The sequence below is a fragment of the Salvia splendens genome, chromosome 20 (assembly GCF_004379255.2).
Source record: "Salvia splendens isolate huo1 chromosome 20, SspV2, whole genome shotgun sequence".
Taxonomy (NCBI): Eukaryota; Viridiplantae; Streptophyta; class Magnoliopsida; order Lamiales; family Lamiaceae; genus Salvia; species Salvia splendens.
The window spans coordinates 7,231,453-7,251,717 of record NC_056051.1 but is presented as its reverse complement, the minus strand read 5'-3'; the positions used below and the strand labels follow the sequence as shown (position 1 = coordinate 7,251,717).

At 40.3% G+C, this 20,265-nt stretch overlaps 1 protein-coding gene and 1 long non-coding RNA gene across 3 annotated transcripts; one reads left to right on the top strand and one right to left on the bottom strand.

Moving 5' to 3' along the window:
- Positions 1 to 2,811: 2,811 nt before the first annotated feature.
- On the bottom strand, positions 2,812 to 6,800 carry LOC121781300. 2 transcript variants are annotated; one of them, XR_006046173.1, is made up of 3 exons: positions 4,382 to 6,800; positions 3,709 to 4,304; positions 2,812 to 3,625 (listed from the first exon to the last, which is right to left on the bottom strand). XR_006046173.1 is itself a non-coding variant. In XM_042179042.1 (2 exons), exons 1-2 carry the CDS (start codon positions 3,958 to 3,960, stop codon positions 3,344 to 3,346), a joined length of 534 nt encoding a protein of 177 aa, XP_042034976.1. In that variant the 5' UTR covers positions 3,961 to 6,800; the 3' UTR covers positions 2,812 to 3,343. The 2 variants fall into 2 exon arrangements, 1 of the variants encoding a protein (XP_042034976.1); XM_042179042.1 differs by having other exon boundaries at positions 3,709 to 6,800.
- A 10,913-nt stretch (positions 6,801 to 17,713) lies between these two features.
- LOC121780606 lies at positions 17,714 to 19,892 on the top strand. The gene is made up of 2 exons (XR_006046059.1): positions 17,714 to 19,333; positions 19,425 to 19,892. It is a non-coding gene; the product is annotated as an uncharacterized LOC121780606 (long non-coding RNA).
- Positions 19,893 to 20,265: the final 373 nt, after the last annotated feature.

The following is a 20,265-nucleotide window of genomic DNA, read 5'->3' as shown; positions in this document are numbered from 1 at the left end:
CTCTCTTCAGCGCACTTGTCTTCGACGATGGGAAAAACTCGCCTAAGAATGCTGACTTGAAATCGGCCCAACTCTCAATGGAGTTGGGTGGCAGGCGCATGAACCAGGTGTTTGCCTCCCCTTTCAAAACGAACGGCAAAGCCTTCAATCTGTAATCATTCTCGGTCGCCCCTGCTGGCCTCCTCTGCGCCCTACAAATCTTACAAAACTCATGAAGGAACTCGTAAGGCCCTTCGTAACTCTTCCCGCAGTATGTAGGCAGAATTGCGATCACATGAGGCTTCACATCACAGGCAGTTTGCCCTGGGGTCACAACTATGGCTTGAGGTGGTTCTCCCTCGGTATGTGCATTCAGCGTCCCGATCTTAGGATCTTCTTCTCCTTGAGCGGCCATCCTTCTCGAGTTTCCCTCTATCCTTGGTATCTCTTCAGGTATTGGGCCTTCTATGGTGTATTGCTCCTCGTCACTACTCGAACCTAAGTCAGAAAAAGTCGTCGACAAGCCGGATCGAGTGGTTACGAGTATAGATCCTCGCTGAAGTATCTTCTGCCTCCACTGGTCAGGAGCCGAGCTGCTTCTCATAAACTGGAATAAAAAGAAAGAGAAAAAGTTATCCACAATATATACGCCAAAGTATCACGCACAATAGCTACTAATAACGCCATCCATCCCCGGCAACGGCGCCATTTGAAAGAGCAGGTTTGCGTAGGTGTCGTTCAAGCAAGGATGTATCCTACTGATCAGGATGAAACAATCCCCTGCTAAGCCTAAAACCTGGTATCAATAAATCCTCAACCCTCTTCTACTAGGTAGTATAGTGAAGGTAGGGGTCGAATCCCACAGAGATGGTGACGGTTGGACAGATTGCGGTGATATTTTGGATGGTTTGGTTATCTACCACGCTTGGGTTGAGTCTCTACCTAGACGGGAAATTAAGATGGTGTCCTACTGACTAGGAAGGGTGAATTGTGGTCGACATGTAGTGGTGTACGTGGAATTATGGTGGATGCGGTGTAACAGAAAATATGCGGAAAGTACTAAGTTTCTATAAAAGGCTAAACAGAAAAGCAGAGAATAAGTGGTAGTTGTGGTGACTAGGCTGACAGATCTGCAGGGTGTACTAAAGGTGAAGGACAAAAAGCAAAAAGCATCTAAAAAGCAAAAGTGGTCCCAAACTTGGATATGGACATCATCTTCTTCAACAAACACAAACTAAAATCAGAAAACAAACCAGATTCAGCACCATAAAAACACAGATTAATAACTCACGAACACAGATCTACAATCAAAAATTCCAAATCGAAAATCAAACATCGAAACTGAAATCCAGCCTACTGATCAGCATGGAAGAAAACAGGAAACACATAACTGCACCTTGCATGAAACAAACCTCTATGAAATAAAAGTAAACAGATTATGCTAACTCGAAGAAATAAACTACTAACTGGAAACACACGATTCGATACTCAAAACGACCAGAAACTCTAGATCTAAGCTAACTAGGCAGAAGGAAAAGGAGATCGGCGAAGTAAACTGAACAGAAAACAACTTCATAGCATAAAACATGTTTGGATCTTCAAACAAAGTACTTTTAGGCAGTGAAATTCAAAAGCAAACAAAGATCCAGCGTAAGGAAAAACAGGCAATTTAACTACGAAAGGGAAATAAAAGTGTTTTGCCACGCCGGGCGATGGAACTTCTAACTACGATCTTGCTGACTGGATGAGAACGTCTGGAACTCTGGGAACTTCTTGATCTTCAAGTGACCATGGCAGTGGCGAGGAACAAGACTCTGGACTGGGCTGAAGGACTGAACTACCGAGAGAATTCTACCTAAGAGTGATGATGATGAAAATAGATCTCCCTTTTTCTCTCCAAGTGGGTTCCTTTTATAGGGAGGCTTGCCCTTGATTTTAGGGTAAATCCTTATTGTAAGATGACTCATTTGCCCTTAACTGTGGGTAATCAGCCTCAGCTATCCGTCTTCTCCATCTCGAACCGTTTTAGCATGTATACTGATCAGGATAGCAACATCCTGACACCCTTTTCACTTGAGTTATTCCGAAGCTTCCCTACTGGTTAGAACACTCAACCTGCACGCTTAAGCAACTTGTTTTGCAGATAAAGTTCAAATATACACACCATACTGACCAGTAACCAAGGCCTAGAATACGACTTATCAATCATCAGTACCACCGACGCTGAAAAGGTGAGGGAATGTAAGTGGGAGGTTTCAGTTACACAAAGGTCGCATGACGATATGTGGGAAGTTAGGAAGTAGAAGGATCGACATACTTGTGTAGGCCATCGTGCTAACAGAGATCATGCTAACTTTTCATTGGCAATGATTGCTCTGTTGATTCGACATCATGTGCGACAATGTGCCGATTTCAAGGTCTTCTCAATAATAGCTGATGTTGAAGACATATTTGGTGTGTTAATCAGTTATAAGAAGGCATGGTATGCAAAGAGAAAGGCTATAGAGTTTGTATACGGTGGATGTGAGGAATCATTTAGACAGTTGCCAAGCTACATGTTCGAACTCCAGTCACATAATCTGGGCACAATTGTTGAGTGGAAGCACAACGAGTTGTTGAGTGGTCAACTATGTTTTCTGGGCATTTGGGCCTGCAATACATGCGTTCCAGAAGGCCGCACCGGTGTTAACAGTGGACGGGACTCACCTATTTTAACTTCAAACACTAGATAAACTCATCTAAGCTCGAACAACTTCTATAATACTTACAAATATAAGTCCTTTAACAGTTCCACCCTTGGACACAAGCTCGAACAACTTCTACAAATATAATACTTACAAATATAACATGAGAATTATTTTTGCAAGAATTGAACTAGAAACAAGAAATTGTTAGATGACTATTTTTTTAGTACTAATAGAAAAACTATTTGAATGTAACTACATTGTTATTCCTTGTTGAAATATTATTTCCCCGGAGGCGTGAACTTTGTTGGAGCTTTCCCTTTGTTCTTCCTTGTTGAAAATCCCCTTAATACATTGTGCATAGCCTTCCCAATCTTACTTGATGAACTCTTCACAGTTGGACGTGAGGATCCCTCGATCGGTGGTCGAAATATAACTTCATCATCGTCTTCCCCGCCCTCGTCTTCATGGTCATCTTCTTCCTGGCCCTCTTCTTCCCCCACAAGATCCACAAATTGATAATTCTGAAAATATGGATCACGTCCTGGTTGAGCTGCATCCCAATCAAACCCACCGCCAAAGAATGAATCACATGATGTTCGTGCTCCCCATTGCGAGGGCTCGTGGCTTGCACCACTCAACTGAGACTATCCTGGGGGATCGTACTCCGGACTCAAGGGCTATGGTACCGGATACTCAGGTTGCGGCTGCTGCTGCTGCGACAACCTATGCTGTCGTGTAATCTCGTGTCCACCTGTCCGGACACCCGGCAGTCCATGACGAAGAGAAGTTGGAGGGCGTGGCGGCATGACCACATTTCGCCATTGCGAAGTTGGATACTCCATCACATCAGTATGATCCGTCGTACGAAGGGCCTCAGCAGCCATTTCCCGAATCTGCCGTAACCGAGGGTCTGTGTCATGTTCAGAGGTCAAATGCCATATCCCCTGAAGGGTCTCAACCTAGATAACAAAAATAAAATCATTACAATCAATCTATACAAACTTCAAACAAAATACATTTTATATACAAAAACATAACATACCAATTTCTTCATTGAAGAGGCTGACTCGTTCATCCCAACAGTTGACTGTGTCGCAGGTTGAACTAGGTACGGCACTATGATCCTATGATTAATGCGACCATCCATGGTCGCCGTGGCATGGTCAAAAGTTGCTTGGAACCTGTCGTGTCTCAAATCCCATTCATCAATGAAGAATTTATGTACCTTAGCCCAATCGACGCCCTTCCTCCCACGGCGGTGACTTTTAATCAGATGTCCGGCATTATGCAGCATCCTATCACAATACTGAGGAATACGCTAGTAGCGGTTAAATTGTCGGCAAACGCGTCCAGCCTCGTGTGCCTCGACAAATGACCAGCACGCCAAATAAGTGTCGCACAAGAAGGATGTAGTCGGATCAATGTAGTAATCGGGCAGGATATAATCTGCATACGGTGTCCACAGAAACTACAAAAAAATAATATGAAAAACACAATTAATTTCATACTATAGTAAATTCATTAACTAAGACAACAAAAATAAATTTAACCTGGTCCGGACGAATCAGTGATAATTGATCACGATAATGAGCTACTGAATGTCGGGGAGCATTTCCAATTTCAGTAACTTCGTGCCACCTATACATAATATTAATGTCAAAATAAGTTACCAAAAAAGTACATAATTAAGTGAGTTAATGTAAAAAATGCATTACTTGGCTCCGCACGGGGTATACGGCGTGTGCATAGGCGATATCAAGAAGGCTGGCCTCAATGTAGGCATTCTTTCCCACGCCCACAACTGCAAAAGAACCATAGGTCCATCCACATCTCTTCTCTGCCTGCCTACAGAAGCCTCGCACAAATAATGATACAGATATGCTAAAGCAGCACTACCCCAACTAATATTAGCCACTTCTTCTGGATCGTCAAAGGCATTTAACCACATAAAGGGGACCTTGCACCCTGTGGTGTCCGGTAAAATAAGCTCGCCTAACAAGATCAGAGCATGTATGCGTGCTCTTTAGATGTATGCATAATCATGCAGCCCATCACCCAACGGCATCGTCGCTTGGTGGATCAGAGATGTCATCAACAAACCACCGTGCTTCGTTTCTATTTTTGCGTCAGGTATCCATCCCAACACATCTCTACACTTGTTGGGCCAATCTTCATATCCAACAGGGTAGTCACGGCCAGTGAAAACACGACTGTCTGCTCTCAAACCCCACAGGCTTTGCACATCCTGTAAGGTTACGGTAACTTCACCAACTGGAAGGTGAAAACAGTGTGTCTCAGGCCTCCAGTGCTCGATCAAGGCAGTTATAAGCTCATTGTCCATCCTCATCGGCCTTCCACATTCAACCACGCCTCTGAACCCCCATACATAAAGCCAATACATCACATTTTCATGTATTGGCACTGCCCAAACCTTACTCTTCGCCCTACGAACTCTCAACACATTTGTTGTGCCATTTGCCAACAATGAGGCTGAAATGTGTTCGTTTTGATGAAATAGTAATGATGGATCCTCAGGTTCATAAAAACTCAACAATCTAACTAAATTGCAACTTCAGTTGACAACGACAATCTATATTCCAATTTGGAAACATCATCAAGATTCAAATTAGGCAACAAAAGGGGCGCAATTACAAAAACTGAATCAATTACTTCTACCCATTTAATTATATGCATATGAAATACACAAATTACGGAAAATCGACCAAAAAATCCATCAATTTCATCATAAACCTTAATTTTACTAAATAATATGCATATGAAATACACAAATTACAGAAAATCGACCAAAAATTTCCATCAATTTCATTATAACCCCTAATTTCATCATAATTCCTAAGTATAGGCAACAAAACAACAAAAATAGACCAAAAACCCATCAATTTCATCATAAACCCTAATTTTGCTAAATTACGGAAAACCTGCACAAATTATGCCATAAATGATGTATTTAGCCAAATTTAAGAACAATTACCGGAATATGGTTGCAAAATGGTGGAAATTCGCCGAAAATTGCTGGGAATCGTCGGAATTTACTGGGAATCATCGGAATTTACTAGGAATCGTTGCTTAGGTCGCGGCTTTCTGTCTATGATGCGAAGTGTTCTGCCTTCGCTGCCTGTTTAAAACCCGCCGGAAGACGCATAAGCTTTATGCGTCACTAGCCAAAGACGCATAAGTGTTATGTGTCGCTAAGGAAAGACGCATAATGCTTATGCGGCACTGAACAACGACGCATAATGGTTATGCGTCACTAAACAATGACGCATGATAGTTATGCGTCACTAAAAAATGAAGCATAACGGTTGTGCGTCACTCCCTGAGTCGGAATACAACTAAAGCTCTTCATTAAAACGAAATTCCATTAACATGCATTCACAAAAAAAGAATTTTTACACAACATCATAAATTACCAAGACATCGCGGGTCATAGGTTGATTAGGGTCCGAGAATAAAGTGGAGACATGACAAGGAGCCAAGCCGAATTTGGAGGTCGGATTCAAACTAGAATTTTCCTATGAAGATAAAATCCAAATTCTCTCCTAAGACAACCATTGTCTTCATCGTCGAAATAGCATCATGTGAGTATCTTGCATGCCTCAATCGGAGCCTGGATGAGGAACCTATGGTCGTTTTAAGAAAGTCGGTCAATGTAGAATGAAACGCGCGGGCGCTTTTCCTCATGCAAAATGCCTGGTCAGGCGTTTTTGTCGAGAGATCGATTTTTGTCCAGAAACTTCATGTTGGCGGGCGAAATGAGCCTAGGGAAACGCCCGGTCGGGCGTTTTGTCCGGGATGTGTCTTTTTGACCAAGAATTGTTTTATGTTGCTCATTTTTCACTCCTAGTATAAATAGACATATTATGGTTTTTCTATGGCAGCTTTGAATGATATTGTAAGAACAAAGACTCCATTTGTGAGCACCCATCTTCATTTTTTAAGATTTATCAAAATCCCTTTTGGTTGCATTCCAATCAATTGTCGGGCTTAGGTTGAATGTTAAGGTATGCTTTACTAGTTTTTATGTTGCTAGTTTTGTGGAGCCATTAGATTCTTGCTTTGGTGAAAGTTGTCTTGGGTTGTCTTCATTATTTTGTAGAAGGTCCATAGGTTCTAAGCATCTATCTAAATTATAACACATTCATCTTCTTCCTTTTCCACCTTTTTTTTGTTTCATTTGTTGTTGGATTTGTTGGGTTGTTGAAATATTTACTAGAGCAAGTCCGGGGCAAACATATGTGTCTTGAATCCTTAAGATTGACATTATTTGGTATCAAGAGCCATTGGTTCTTGTTCTTGTAAGTTTAAAAAAAACAAAAAAAAAAGAAATTGTCAAAAAAAAAGTCATACTCCAAAATATATCCATGGGCTTTAGCTATAAATTGTTATATGTGTCATTGGGTATGTCAATATGATTATTCCAAAGTTGTAGACAAAAATTGCATCAATTGTTGGGTCTATTGTTGTTGGGTGAAATTGTGCACACAAAGTGTTTGTTGATTTGTCCCATTGGCCTAGCACCTTACTTTCACTTATCTTTTGGTTTCTAGAACTAGTAATTACTTGTCTAGTTGCATATCTTGTTTGTGAATTGTGCTACCCTTGTGGATTATCATCGTTGAGAGCAAGTGAGGGAAAGTATCCTAGCCACAAAAATTTCTATGTCTTCCGAGCGACATTGGGTGTGAGTTTTGGGGAAAGGGGTACATATTATGGGAAGTGAGCTCCTCATTAAATTCTCCATTCTCGTGTGTGTGTGTTGTTTGTGTTAGTAACAAAAACGAACTTGTCCCTAGTCTTGTGCAATTTGTTTTGTACGTATTTGAAATGGTGAACTCTAGGCATGACTCGCCTATAAAGGAAGTTGCCTCATCATCCGATGTTACTATCGAAGAGATGTTCTCCTCAATCATGAAAGAGATGCACGAGGTGCGGGGCAATGTGAATGCTAGGCAAGGCGGATTTACGGCATTTCATGAGGCCATCTTAGAGATAGAGTTAGGCATAACCAATCCATAGCACCTAGTGACCGAGAGAGACATGGTAGGAGTGGCTACAAGTCAAGCTACCATGATGATGGACTTGTTAGAGGGAGTAGAAGGGAATGAGCTCCAATGTTTCATGGAGAGTCTCACTCTAGGTGGATGAGGGATCATGATCGTCATAAGGTGCATGAGTGGTTAAAGGGGGAGGAAGTCTCAAGTAAAGCAAGTAAGAGCGCAAGCCCTCGACATGGTGGTGGAGACACAAGCCGAAGAATCATCCCACCAAAGAAGGTGGACCTATCTCATCCTATTTATAACACAAAGGTTTCGTCGTGGTTGTCATCCAATTTTCCTCTTTCAAAGAGCTTGATTCAAAGTGAGTGTGACAATGTTAACTACATTGTTAAAGTGCGTGTCAAGCATATGGTGGATTTTGTTGTCGATGATGATGAAGAGCAATGTGAGGATGAAAAAGAGTCCATGGTCATACATGAATTAGACGCACGCCCAACTTTCAATAATGGCGTGTCTAGCATAGTGGAAGCCGGAAACGAATGTGAGTCGTTTAATGCCCTTCAAATCTTGAACACCGAACCAAAGCTACATGAGGTTGATAATGGAAACAAGCACTTGAGAGAGAATCGAGAGAAAAAGAAAAAGCTAGAGAGCGGGAGCATGCTTCAAAAGCCAATAGAGTGTGAGAAAAGGCGAAAATGTGAGACGCAAAAGCCAAGAGAGAGTGGTGGGGTGATTGTGAATCAAAGAAACCAAGAGAGAAAAACTACAAGCATGTGAGGAAAAAAAGTTGCTTGTTAGATTCTAAGATCAACCTTGGGAGGGCTCTAAATCACCCTATCCTTTTTGCCCTTGGTGAGGAGAATGAACCTTATTTCACTAACACTTATAACTTGTCTTTTTTCTTTAATAATTTTATGAGACAAGAATTGGGAGGATTAGAATGTGAACACCGAGTCATGGATGTACCGATTAACTTCCTAACGGTAATAAGCTCATGGAAGCAATGTCGAGATGAATCACCCATTTCCCAAGGTTCAAGTATTCTCACCTTAACTTGTGATAATGATTTAATGAAACAAGTGAATGTGATTGGTTTTCAAATGCCCATTTGTGTTGATACTCTTATCACTTGAGGTTTGTTTGATATGTGGCATGATAATCTAGAATCATTACTTGCTAAGTTTAGTCTTACAAGCTATGAGGATCCTTTCTTGTGTATCCCTAGCCCTTCTAAGAATGTAAATTCTTTTATGAAGGCAATGTTAGATATGTGGATTGGTAGAGTGGGTGGATTTGGGACCAAGAGGTACAAAGTGTTTGATGCATGTGTGTCTTGGCATGATAAGCTCTATTATTGCATGAGAATCAAACCTTTTAATGGAGTTGGTATATTATATGGCTATTTTTTCAAAGATCTTACAACAAATGGTTTTGTTTTGAAGTGCCTTGTGAAAGAATTGTTAGACTTTTGTGCCTCCATATCATGTGCTTATATTTTGGACTCGTTAGAGTATGATCAAGGAAAATGTCTTGATGGGATGCACATTTGTGTTAAGAGAAAACTTATGAAATTGAGTTCACATGTGTAGTATGGTTAGGTTGGAAATCATATGCTCTTTACTTGATGCAAACTTCATTGTTTGATGATAGCATCCTAATCTCTAGTGGCCGAATTTTTCCAATATTGTTATTACTTTATGATCACGATGATGGTATGATTGATGAGACCATATATTCACAAGATATACTCCTCGTAGTGATGTGCGAGCTAGACTATGTAGCCCACAACACCTTTGGTAAGCCTAGTCCAATTTCTAGAACTATGATATTTGATTTGGACTCGCTCGATTTTGTAGGTATACTTGATTGGGAATTGAGGACAAATCCTTCAAAAGAAGGAGGGGATGATGTGAATCTGGGTGTCCCAAAGAAGAATCGAAGAACCGGATTTGAGGACAAATCCATTTACAAAAGAAGGAGAGGATGATGTGAATCTAGATATTCAACATCATAAATTATCAAGACATCGCGGGTCATTGGTTGATTGGGGTCCGAGAAATAAGGTGGAGACATGGCAAGGAGCCAAGCCGAATTTGGAGGTCTGATTCAAACCAGAATTTTCCTATGAAGATAAAGTCCAAATCCTCTCCTAAGACTACCATTGTCTTTATCGTCGAAATAGCATCGCGTGAGTATATTGCATGCCTCAATCGGGCGCTTTTCCTCATGCAAAACACCCGGTCGGGCGTTTTGTCGAGAGATCGGTTTTTGTCCAGAAACTTCATGTGGGCGGGCGAAATGAGCCTAGGGAAACGCCCGGTCGGGCGTTTTGTCCGGGATGTGTCTTTTTGACCAAGAATTGTTTTATGTTGCTCCTTTTTCACTCCTAGTATAAATAGATATGTTAGGGTTTTTCTATGGCAGCTTTGAATGATATTGTAAGAACAAAGACTCCATTTGTGAGCACCCATCTTCATTTTTGAAGATTTATCAAAATCTCTTGTGGTTGCATTCCAATCTATTGCCGGGCTTAGGTTGAATATTAAGGTATGCTTTACTAGCTCTTGTGTTGCTAGTTTTGTGGAGCCATTAGATTCTTGCTTTGGTGAAAGTTGCATTGGGTTGTCTTTATTATTTTGTAGAAGGTCCATAAGTTTCAAGCATCTATCGAAATTATAACACTTTCATCTTCTTCCTTTTCCACCTTTTTTATTTTCATTTCTTGTTGGATTTGTTGGGTTGTTGAAATATTTACATGAGCAAGTCTGGGGCAAATATACGTGGATTGAATCCTTAAGATTCACATTATTATTGTTAATGACTTGAAAAAGATTAAAAAAGTGTTTCCAGTTTGTAGAAATGGTAGAAATGTTGCTTCTTACCAACATTGAAATTGATGCTAGTTTCTATCAATTGGCAATATTTTCAGTGCTGATTGATTGGCAGCTGCTCCTTGTTTGTTGGAAAGGCAGTTCTGTTAACTCTCAATTTTATTCTTATGCTGTGTGTCTCTCTTTTTTTTTCTATTGTGATGTTACGTCTCATTTCTATATTCTTCAAGATTTGTTGTTTTTTTTATATTTCAAGTCTCAATCTCTTGATGTTATGTCCCATTTTTAAATTCTACAAGATTTGATTTGTATACAAGTGTGAAATCATTGAGGTAAATGAGATAGCACATTAAATATGGAGTAGCAAACAATTTGGAAATTAAAAGGCGTAATTACGATTTGATTCCTTAAATAATCGAATTTACATGTAGGTCCAACAAAATTTTGAAAATGCAATTACGTTCCCAGGGTTTTTAAAGAATTTAGATTTGGCCCTTCACTCAGTGAAAAACAATTAAGCTTTGGAAGATGTATTCTGAAACTTTGTAAGTCACAAAAAACTCATGTTATTGCTTCAAGTGGAGAGCTAGGCTCCATCAAAGGAGTGGATACTGTTGAAAATTACACGCTTTGAGAATTTATAATTGGTTTTATGTTCCCTCATTGTCTGATACGGGTCCCCCGATAACACCTCCGGTATCATTGGTTTAATTATTTCAGTTTTTCCTTTTTTTGAATATTTTAGTTTATGTTGAACTCTATTTAAATTATTGTTGAGTCGGGCCTTAATTATAAGCCCCGTTCGGGTTTTCTTTGCGGTTCTTTCCCGAATGCCTAAGTTAGGTCGAACCGCCCTAGGGTCCTTAGTCTTAAATAGGGTATTTCATTGACCAATGGAGATTATGAATGAAATAATTCCCTAAACCTAACTTGTGCAACAAACCTTTTTTTTTCGTCTCTTTGCTGCCAAGCGGAAAACGTCCGCAGATCAGCAAATTCGTGATCAAGACTTCGAACTTGTCGAGGAATTGATCATTGTTACATCGCGAGAAGATTGATAACCGGTTCGTTGCGGAGCACGCCCGTAACATTGTCATATAAACTGATGTCTATTAATCACTTGACAAAGGAGCTCAATTGTACAATCTTGATGCATCAGAATGAAAATGTTGCCAATAGATAGAAAGGAACATCTATTTGTACAACTAAAGCCGCCTGAAAGATAGTATAAATGAAAATGTTGCCAATAGACAATAGATAGAAAGAAGCTGCCCGTTACTTGGACGACAAGTAGTTAAAAGATTTATGCATATCTTTTGTACGCTCTCCGTGCCATAAAAGATGTCACATTTTCATTTTTGAAAAAATTTATCACACATTATGTAAAAATTATATTTCTCTTTGAGTCTTAGATTAGTGTATTTTATTATTTTATCCTCGGTTTTTCTTGTTGGTTCTTTTCGAGATGAACTAGGAAAGTCGAACCAGTTGTGAATTCTATAAATGCTAGAATTCCGTAGACAAAAATCATTGAGAACTAATCTTATCTCATTCATATTCTTGAAACCCTAGTACCTAAACTAGGGTTGAGCTCTTCAATTTATGTTCAATTAATCTCTTCAATCCCGGTGCTTTAATCCGATAGATCTAAGGCTTAATTATCAGTATGTATTTTTATAGTTCCAGTTATTTTTATCTACGTTGTGATGGTTTTTTGGAGGAATAAATACTACGGGAATCCTAATTTATGATATTATGTATTGGTCCACTTGTCTAATTTACATATGTAACGTTTTGTACATTCTCATGAATTCAAGGTAGGGTTGTTGGAGAAGTGGTCGAAACGATAATGAAGAAAATGAACAGAATAATTAATGGGGTGGAGTTGGAAGGTATTGTTTCTTACATTCGTAAAATCCACTTTGTCCCTTAAAGTATTCATATTTGAAAGTACTATAGTGAAATTACACTAATTTCTACAAGTCTAGTCAACTTTGGAGTTAGTAGTGGACATAGCTAGTGGTTATAATGGTGAAGATAATGGGACAGTGGTAGACTGGACTTACTGTCAAAATTGGTTATATTAAGAGTAGAATCTAGAGTCATAATAAAGTGGATTAATTAAGTCAAAGTAAATTATAGATCGATCTTACCACTTAAAAAATATACATTTCTTTAACTACGGTGCATACGAGCCTAAAAAGTTGCAACAACCAACTTAATGGCTTGTCCATTTGATTTACCATAGGAAAGTATATCTTGTCAATGATTATGTTGAAGGGTCCAGAAAGAATATGTTTGGTATGATAAAATGGAACGAGGGTGAGAGGGTGAAATGGAATGACAAGTATTTTGAATTTCCTTTATATTTTTCCTTCAATTTTCCGTCGTTCATTCCATCTTAACAGGCAAATGAATAGAATAGAAATAAGAATCACATTTTGTTCTATCATTTCATTCCATCATATCAAACATGCCCTAAACCAAAGATTGAATGACCTAGTCCAAAGTAGACCATACTTGTAGAAAATTAAGCTAATTTTCATCATTTCCTTCAAGTATGAACACAACTTTTGGCTTTGGAAAATTGAGCAGATGATCTTCTATTAAACCAAAACTTGAAAAACGATTCTACTACCAAAATACCATGCAAAACCTTTCATTTGTAACCCCTTCCTTATTCTATCCAACCTTTTCATTCTTTTCACCACCACTCTTTCTTCACATCCCAACAACCATACAGATCTTGAAGCTCTTCTAGCTTTCAAGGAATTAGTAGAGTAGACATAGTGGTTATAATGGTGAAGATATTGGGATAGTGGTAGACTAGACGTACTATTAAAAATGGTTATATTAAGAGTAGAATCTAGAGTCATAATAAAGTGGATTAAGTCAAGTAAATTATAGATCGATCTTACCACTCAAAAAATATACTCCCTCCGTCCGCTATTAGGAGTCCCAGTCACTTTTGCACACTCGTTTTATAAAAATGCTAATAAATAGTTAAAGTAGAGAAATGGTAAAGTAAGAGAGAATGATGTTGAGAAGTCTTCTCCACTTTAACTATTTATTACCATTTTTCAATTTAACTATTTATTATCATTTTTATAAAACGAGTGGGCAAAAATGACTGGGATTCCTAATAGTGTACGAAAGGAGTACATTCTTTAACTACGATGCATATGAGCCTAAAAAGTTGCAACAACCAACTTAATGGCTTATCCATTTGATTTAACAAGAGAAAATTATATCTCGTCATTGATTATTTTGAAGGGGCAGAAACAACATGTTTGGTATGATAGAAAGGAATGAGGGTGAAATGAAATGAAGGTAGAAATGAAATGACAATTTTTTTGGATTTCTTTTACATTTTCAATCAATTCCCCTACCTGTCATACCAAGTAAAATGAATAGAATAGAATAGAATAGAATAGAATAGAAGTAGGAACCACATTTTGTTCCACCATTTCATTCCATCATCCCAAACATGCCCTAAATTTAAGATGTAATAACCAAGTCCAAAGTACACCATACTAGTATAAAATTAAGGTAATTTCCATGAAGATCCTTCAACTACGAACACAACTTTTGGCTTTGGAAAATTGAGTAGATGATCTTCTATTAAACCAACACTTGCAAAACCATTCTACTACCAAAATACCATGGCAACACCTTTCATCTCTACTCCCATACTTATTATTCTATCCACCCTTCTCATTCTTTTCACCACCACTCTTTCTTCACATCCCAACAACCATATAGATCTTGAAGCTCTTCTAGCATTCAACAAATCCATACATCACGATCACTGCATGCTTTGAGCTCATGGAACGAAACAGTGCATTTCTGTAGATGGAATGGTGTCTCCTGCAGCAAAAGGCACCCAAGTAGAGTCGTCTCTCTTTCTCTGCAGTCTCAAGGCCTTGTGGGATCGCTCTCGCCTCACATAGGTAACCTCTCTTTCCTCAGAATCATCGACTTGCAAAACAATACCTTCGACGACCCAATCCCTCAGTAGATTGGTCGTCTTAGAAGGCTTCAAGTGATCGAGTTTAGTAATAATTCTTTTGAATGAGGGATCCCAACAAACTTATCACAATGCACCAATCTTTATTACCTGAATTTGATTGACATTGATCTCACCGGAGGCATAGTCCCCAAGATAGCTTCTCTTGTCAACCTCCAAGCTTTAGGCTTGACGAAAAACATGCTTTCAGGGACTATCCCGCCATTCCTAGGAAACCTCACAGATCTATCCCGTCTGTCGTTAGGTTCTTGCCTCTTCAAGGGAAAGATTCCAGAGTCGCTCGCTAAACTTAAAAGATTGCAGCTGCTAGTTATGTATGAGAATAATCTAACTGGTTCTATTCCCCTCGGCCTCTATAATCTTTCAAGTGTCGAGATTTTCATATTTCATTACAATCGACTTCATGGAAGCATACCTGTTGACATAGGCTCTACACTTCCCAAGTTGAGGCACCTTTGTTTGAGTTCTAATAATTTCAGTGGAGCGCTTCCAGCTTTGCTTTCTAACTCTTCCTTAATTGAAAGCATACAAGTGAGTGCTAACCGTTTCACCGGAAATATGATAGATTTAACTAGGTTTTCAGCTCTTCAAATGCTTTTGGTTGGAGATAACCGTTTGAATGGAGATATAGGTACTATTATGTCATCCCTCACAAACTGCTCCAACCTTGCAGCTTTGGAGTTTAATGAAAACCATTTCGCTGGTTCGTTACCAGATTCCATTGGCAATCTTTCCAATCACTTAAGGTACTTACGCCTCGATAACAATCAGTTAAATGGAAGCATTCCATCCAGTATAGGAAACCTTGTTGGTCGAATCTTTTACATCAGACACACTTTATACAAAGAAGCCACAAAAATTGAAAGCGACTACAAAAATTATAGTATAGGAAACGGATACGAACCTCTATTATTATTATTTAGTTTAGATATTATAGGGATTTAGCATATCTTTTTCTATATCTTTGTTTTCTTGTTCATTAAGTTAGTAGCATTATAAATAGGATAGACTGTTATCTTTTTTATTCAGTCAATCAATATATGAAATTATCATTCTTTTGGCTCAATTGAGTAGCAAACAGGAAACATCTCCTAAGGTTGCCGACGAGGCTGATCTCGCGCTCAACCGCCCCTCTTTGCCGTCCAAGTCACGACCCAGCGTTGGGCGCTTGACAACGACGACATCTCGTTTCTTGATTTTGCGTGGAAATCGACGTTAAGGATTTAGGTCCTTAACAACTGGTGCTTTCATTGAGAGCTGACCCTCCCACCATCTCGAACCGAAGCTACACCGCTGCCCGACGGAAAACATTCCGCGCACAGCAACTGCTTTGGTTGTCGAGTCCCGCCTGTCCGCCGAGCTCTAGCCGCAGGACAACACTACTTCTGCAACGCCCGACGGGAAGGATTCCCGCGTGCCGCGTCGAAGTCAGACGATCATCATCCACCACAGCCACGCCTCAGTCCATCAACATGTCATACAACTACGCCGGCTATCGCCGTCGTCAATACGACTTCCCTCAGGCCACACAATCATTCCGTCCCTACCATCCGGCCCAACCTCGCCGTGTAACTAGTTGGGACCCTCCGAGCATCCGGGTGGAAGTACTCCGCCCGCCGTCGTGGCCTGATCCAGAATCACCCTACGTCTCACACCACTTGGATCCACCTGATCGTCGCCCACGACCGAGATACCAGCCCATCGGGTACCGCGATCGCGCGCAAGACGCTTGGCCCCGACACCGCGGCGGCTACGTCGAGAGGGGTGGCCACCTATCTGATCGCGGAGAGCATTAGACCCAATTAGGGTTTGATCGCTACCCGACAACCAAAACGCAGCGGCACCGCCCAACGTGCTGGGACCCACCGGCGCAACAGCAGGACCGCGGCTACCCGACCGTTGACCGGCCCCGACGCTCGGAGATGTGCTGGGACCGACCTCGCCCTCGGGAGGAGGTGAGAGCGCGAGTCCAGCCCGCCTCCCACCAGCCCCGCTACTCCACCGAAAAGCCAACGCGGGACCTGTACAGTCAGCCCGCACGTATGACCAGTCAAACTCCGGAGCAACCACGCCTGCCGCTAATACGGGTCTCCCAGGCGGAGAAGTCAGAACGGTCCAGGTTGGGTCTCTGCTGGCACTGTCCCGAGAAATGGGTGATGGGACATGTGTGTAAACAACGCATTCTCTGTTATGCAGATGATGGGGAGGAGTTTGAGGAGAACATTCAAGATGAGAATTTAGCCGAAGAGAAAACTGATAATACTCCTACGATAGTATTCGGTGATGATGTTCCCCATGACATTACCGATGTTCACAATGATGGCGCTCCTCTTGATGTTCAAAACAACAAGTCCCCTAGAGAGTTCCTCAAGAACAAAGGGATTGTCAAGAACGACAGTGAGCCACTGCAAGTGCTCGTTGGGGTATATGATGAGAAGATTGGTGAAAAGGAGGAGACATTGCTAGAAGATAAAGAGGAGGATGGTTCTATTGGTGAAGTGGAGAAGATAATCGCCTCACTCAATGTTGCTCAAGTGTCATCCAAAAATGTTGTTGGAAATTGTTGGGGCAAGAAAGGAGATGGTGCTTACACCGATTGCCCATAATTGCTTGTGTCTATGTGGATTTGAATGTCGGTGATGTTCCAAGTATGAATCATCGATCAACATCGCTCGACAAAGATGCAAGGTTGATCCCTCCGAGTAATGACACGCCATGCTTGGGCATTCTGGGAGGCGTGGACAAGCTTTTCGATTTAGCAAGGAATTTTTCCGACAAAGTTGGGTCTCCTTTGTTGATTTTTTATGGAAGTGAAGAAGGGAGACGTTCATCTGTTCGGTGTGTGTTTGATCCGGGAGGAGTTGCCTCGCCGAAGCTTCTGCTTTCAACTCTCCTTTTTGCTTCGTGGTTCCCACCTTGAGGACAAGGTGGATTTTAACCGTGGGGGAGTTGATACGAACCTCTATTATTATTATTTAGTTTAGATATTATAGGGATTTAGCATATCTTTTTCTATATCTTTGTTTTCTTGTTCATTAAGTTAGTAGCATTATAAATAGGATAGACTGTTATCTTTTTTATTCAGTCAATCAATATATGAAATTATCATTCTTTTGGCTCAATTGAGTAGCAAACAGGAAACATCTCCTAAGGTTGCCGACGAGGCTGATCTCGCGCTCAACCGCCCCTCTTTGCCGTCCAAGTCACGACCCAGCGTTGGGCGCTCGACAACGACGACATCTCGTTTCTTGATTTTGCGTGGAAATCGACGTTAAGGATTTAGGTCCTTAACAGAAACCTTGTTGGTCTCACTACTTTATATGCTGATACCAATAATCTAAAAGGCCCAATTCCTTCCTCCATTGGAAAACTTCACAAGTTGCAAGAAATCAATATCCAAACAAATAGACTGACAAATGAGATGCCATTTTCATTGGGCAACTTGACTTTGTTGAACATTCTTTCCTTAGCATTAAATAATCTTTCTGGGTTATACCTCAAAGTCTCGCCAACTGTACCAACTTGTCATATTTAGACCTTTCATATAACAATCTCAGTGGCTTAATACCTCCTGAAATCATGAAGCTTTCCTCCATTTCCAATGTACTTGACCTATCTGGCAACGTCTAGACTGGTACTATTCCATCAGAAGTTGGGGATTTGAGAAATCTTGGATATATGGACTTGTCCAACAATAGATTATCCGGAACCATTCCTCCTTCTTTGGGGAGTTGTGTGATGCTCAGCTTGCTTCACCTAGAGAGAAATTCTTTTCAAGGGGAGATACCTGATAGTTGAGAGGTTTAGAATATTTGGATCTTTCACGGAATAACCTTTCCGGGATGATTCCAAAATTTCTAGCTGAGTTTCGCCTCTTGTATCTCAATATTTCTTTCAACAAGCTGCAAGGTGTAGTCCCAAGTCTTGGAGTTTTCCAAAATGAAAGTGCAATCTCACTTCAAGGGAACCTAGACTTGTGTGGAGGCATTGAAACCCTACACCTTCCTTCCTGTTCATCATCAACAAAATCAAAGAAGAAGGGTTTAGGTAAAATCTTGATTCCAACTATCGTCGGAGCCATATGCCTAGCGCTTGCAGTGTGCTTATGTGTCATCATTATCTACAAGCGACATAAATTGCAAAATGTTGGAACCCCAATATTCCAACCGCCAGAGTTTTTGATGCTATCTTACGGAGATCTCTTGAATGCCACAAGTGGATTCTCGAAGACCAATCTAGTTGGTGCAGGTAGATTTGGATCTGTGTATAAAGGAACTATCAATGATGATGATGAGTAGACAGATGTGGCAGTGAAGGTTCTTAATCTTAACATAAGATGAGCTTCAAAGAGTTTGGCATCAGAATGCAATGCATTGAGAGGCATACGCCACAGAAACTTGCTCAAGATTGTGAGTGTGTGTGACAGCACTGATTTTCAAGTGAATGATTTTAAGGCATTGGTGTATGAATTTGTGGCCAATGGAAGCCTCGAGAATTGGTTGTATTGCATTCCTGAGAATGAAGGGTTTAGAGCTCTCAGTGCTATTCAGAGACTGAATATTGCGATTGATATTACATCTGCAGTTGAGTACGTGCATTGTGGTACAGACTCCATAGTTATTCATGGAGATTTGAAGCCGAGTAACATTCTCTTGGATCAAGAAATGGTCTCCAAAGTTGGTGATTTTGGTTTAGCCAAAATTGTGTCAAACATTTCACAGAGCTTGCCATCCATGGAAGGAAGCAGTTCATCAGCAATAAAGGGTACCATACGCTACATTGCTCCAGGTTAACTTCAAACTTTAAACTTTTTAATTGATAAGTTTTTTTATATGCATATAGCTAAGTCCGTCGTTGTCTGTGTATGTGTTTTGTTAAGAGTATGGCATGAGCTACGTTGCATCAACTCAAGGGGATGTATACAGTTACGGAGTTCTTGTACTTGAGATGTTCACAAATACAAGACCAAGGGTGTCTAAATATCCAGGACTTCGTTAGCATAGCTTTGGCGAACCGTGTAATTGAAGTAGTTTATCCAATTCTGCATCAAGAACTTAATGTGGCTGAAAAATATTGGGATTGTATTGTTTCAATTCTGAGGATTGGAGTGAGATGCTCGGAGCAGCTTCCAAGAGATCGCATGTCGATGGCAGAGGTTGTTAATGACTTGAAAAAGATTAAAAAAGTGTTTCCAGTTTATAAAATTGGTAGAAATGATGCTTCTTACCAACGTTGATATTGATGTTAGTTTCTGTCTTTTGGCAATATTTTCAGTTGTAATTGATGGGCAGTTTCTGTTCATTTTCAATTTTATCCTTAGCAATGTGTCCCCCTTTGTTTATGTTAAGCCTCAATCTCTTGATGTTATGTCTCTTTTTATATTCTTCAATATTTGATTATAATACAAAGTTTGAATTTATTGAGGAAAATGAGAAAAGTGGCATATTAAATACAGATAGAAAAAAATAAGTGTCGACAAATATAAATTAGAATGAAACATGGTATCAAAGCATAATCATGTAAAATGGCCAAACACCCAATTCCACAAAACGGAAGCAAAGAAAAAAAGTGAGTCAAACCCGTAAAAGAAGATTCCAAACCAGATACCACCACAATCGGTGGCGCCGCCGCAGATCCACCGGGAGAGCGCACGGTTGTTGCTCGGTAGAATAAGAATGCGTAAATCCAATAAGAAAGTCAAAATTGAGGGTAACTTCAAA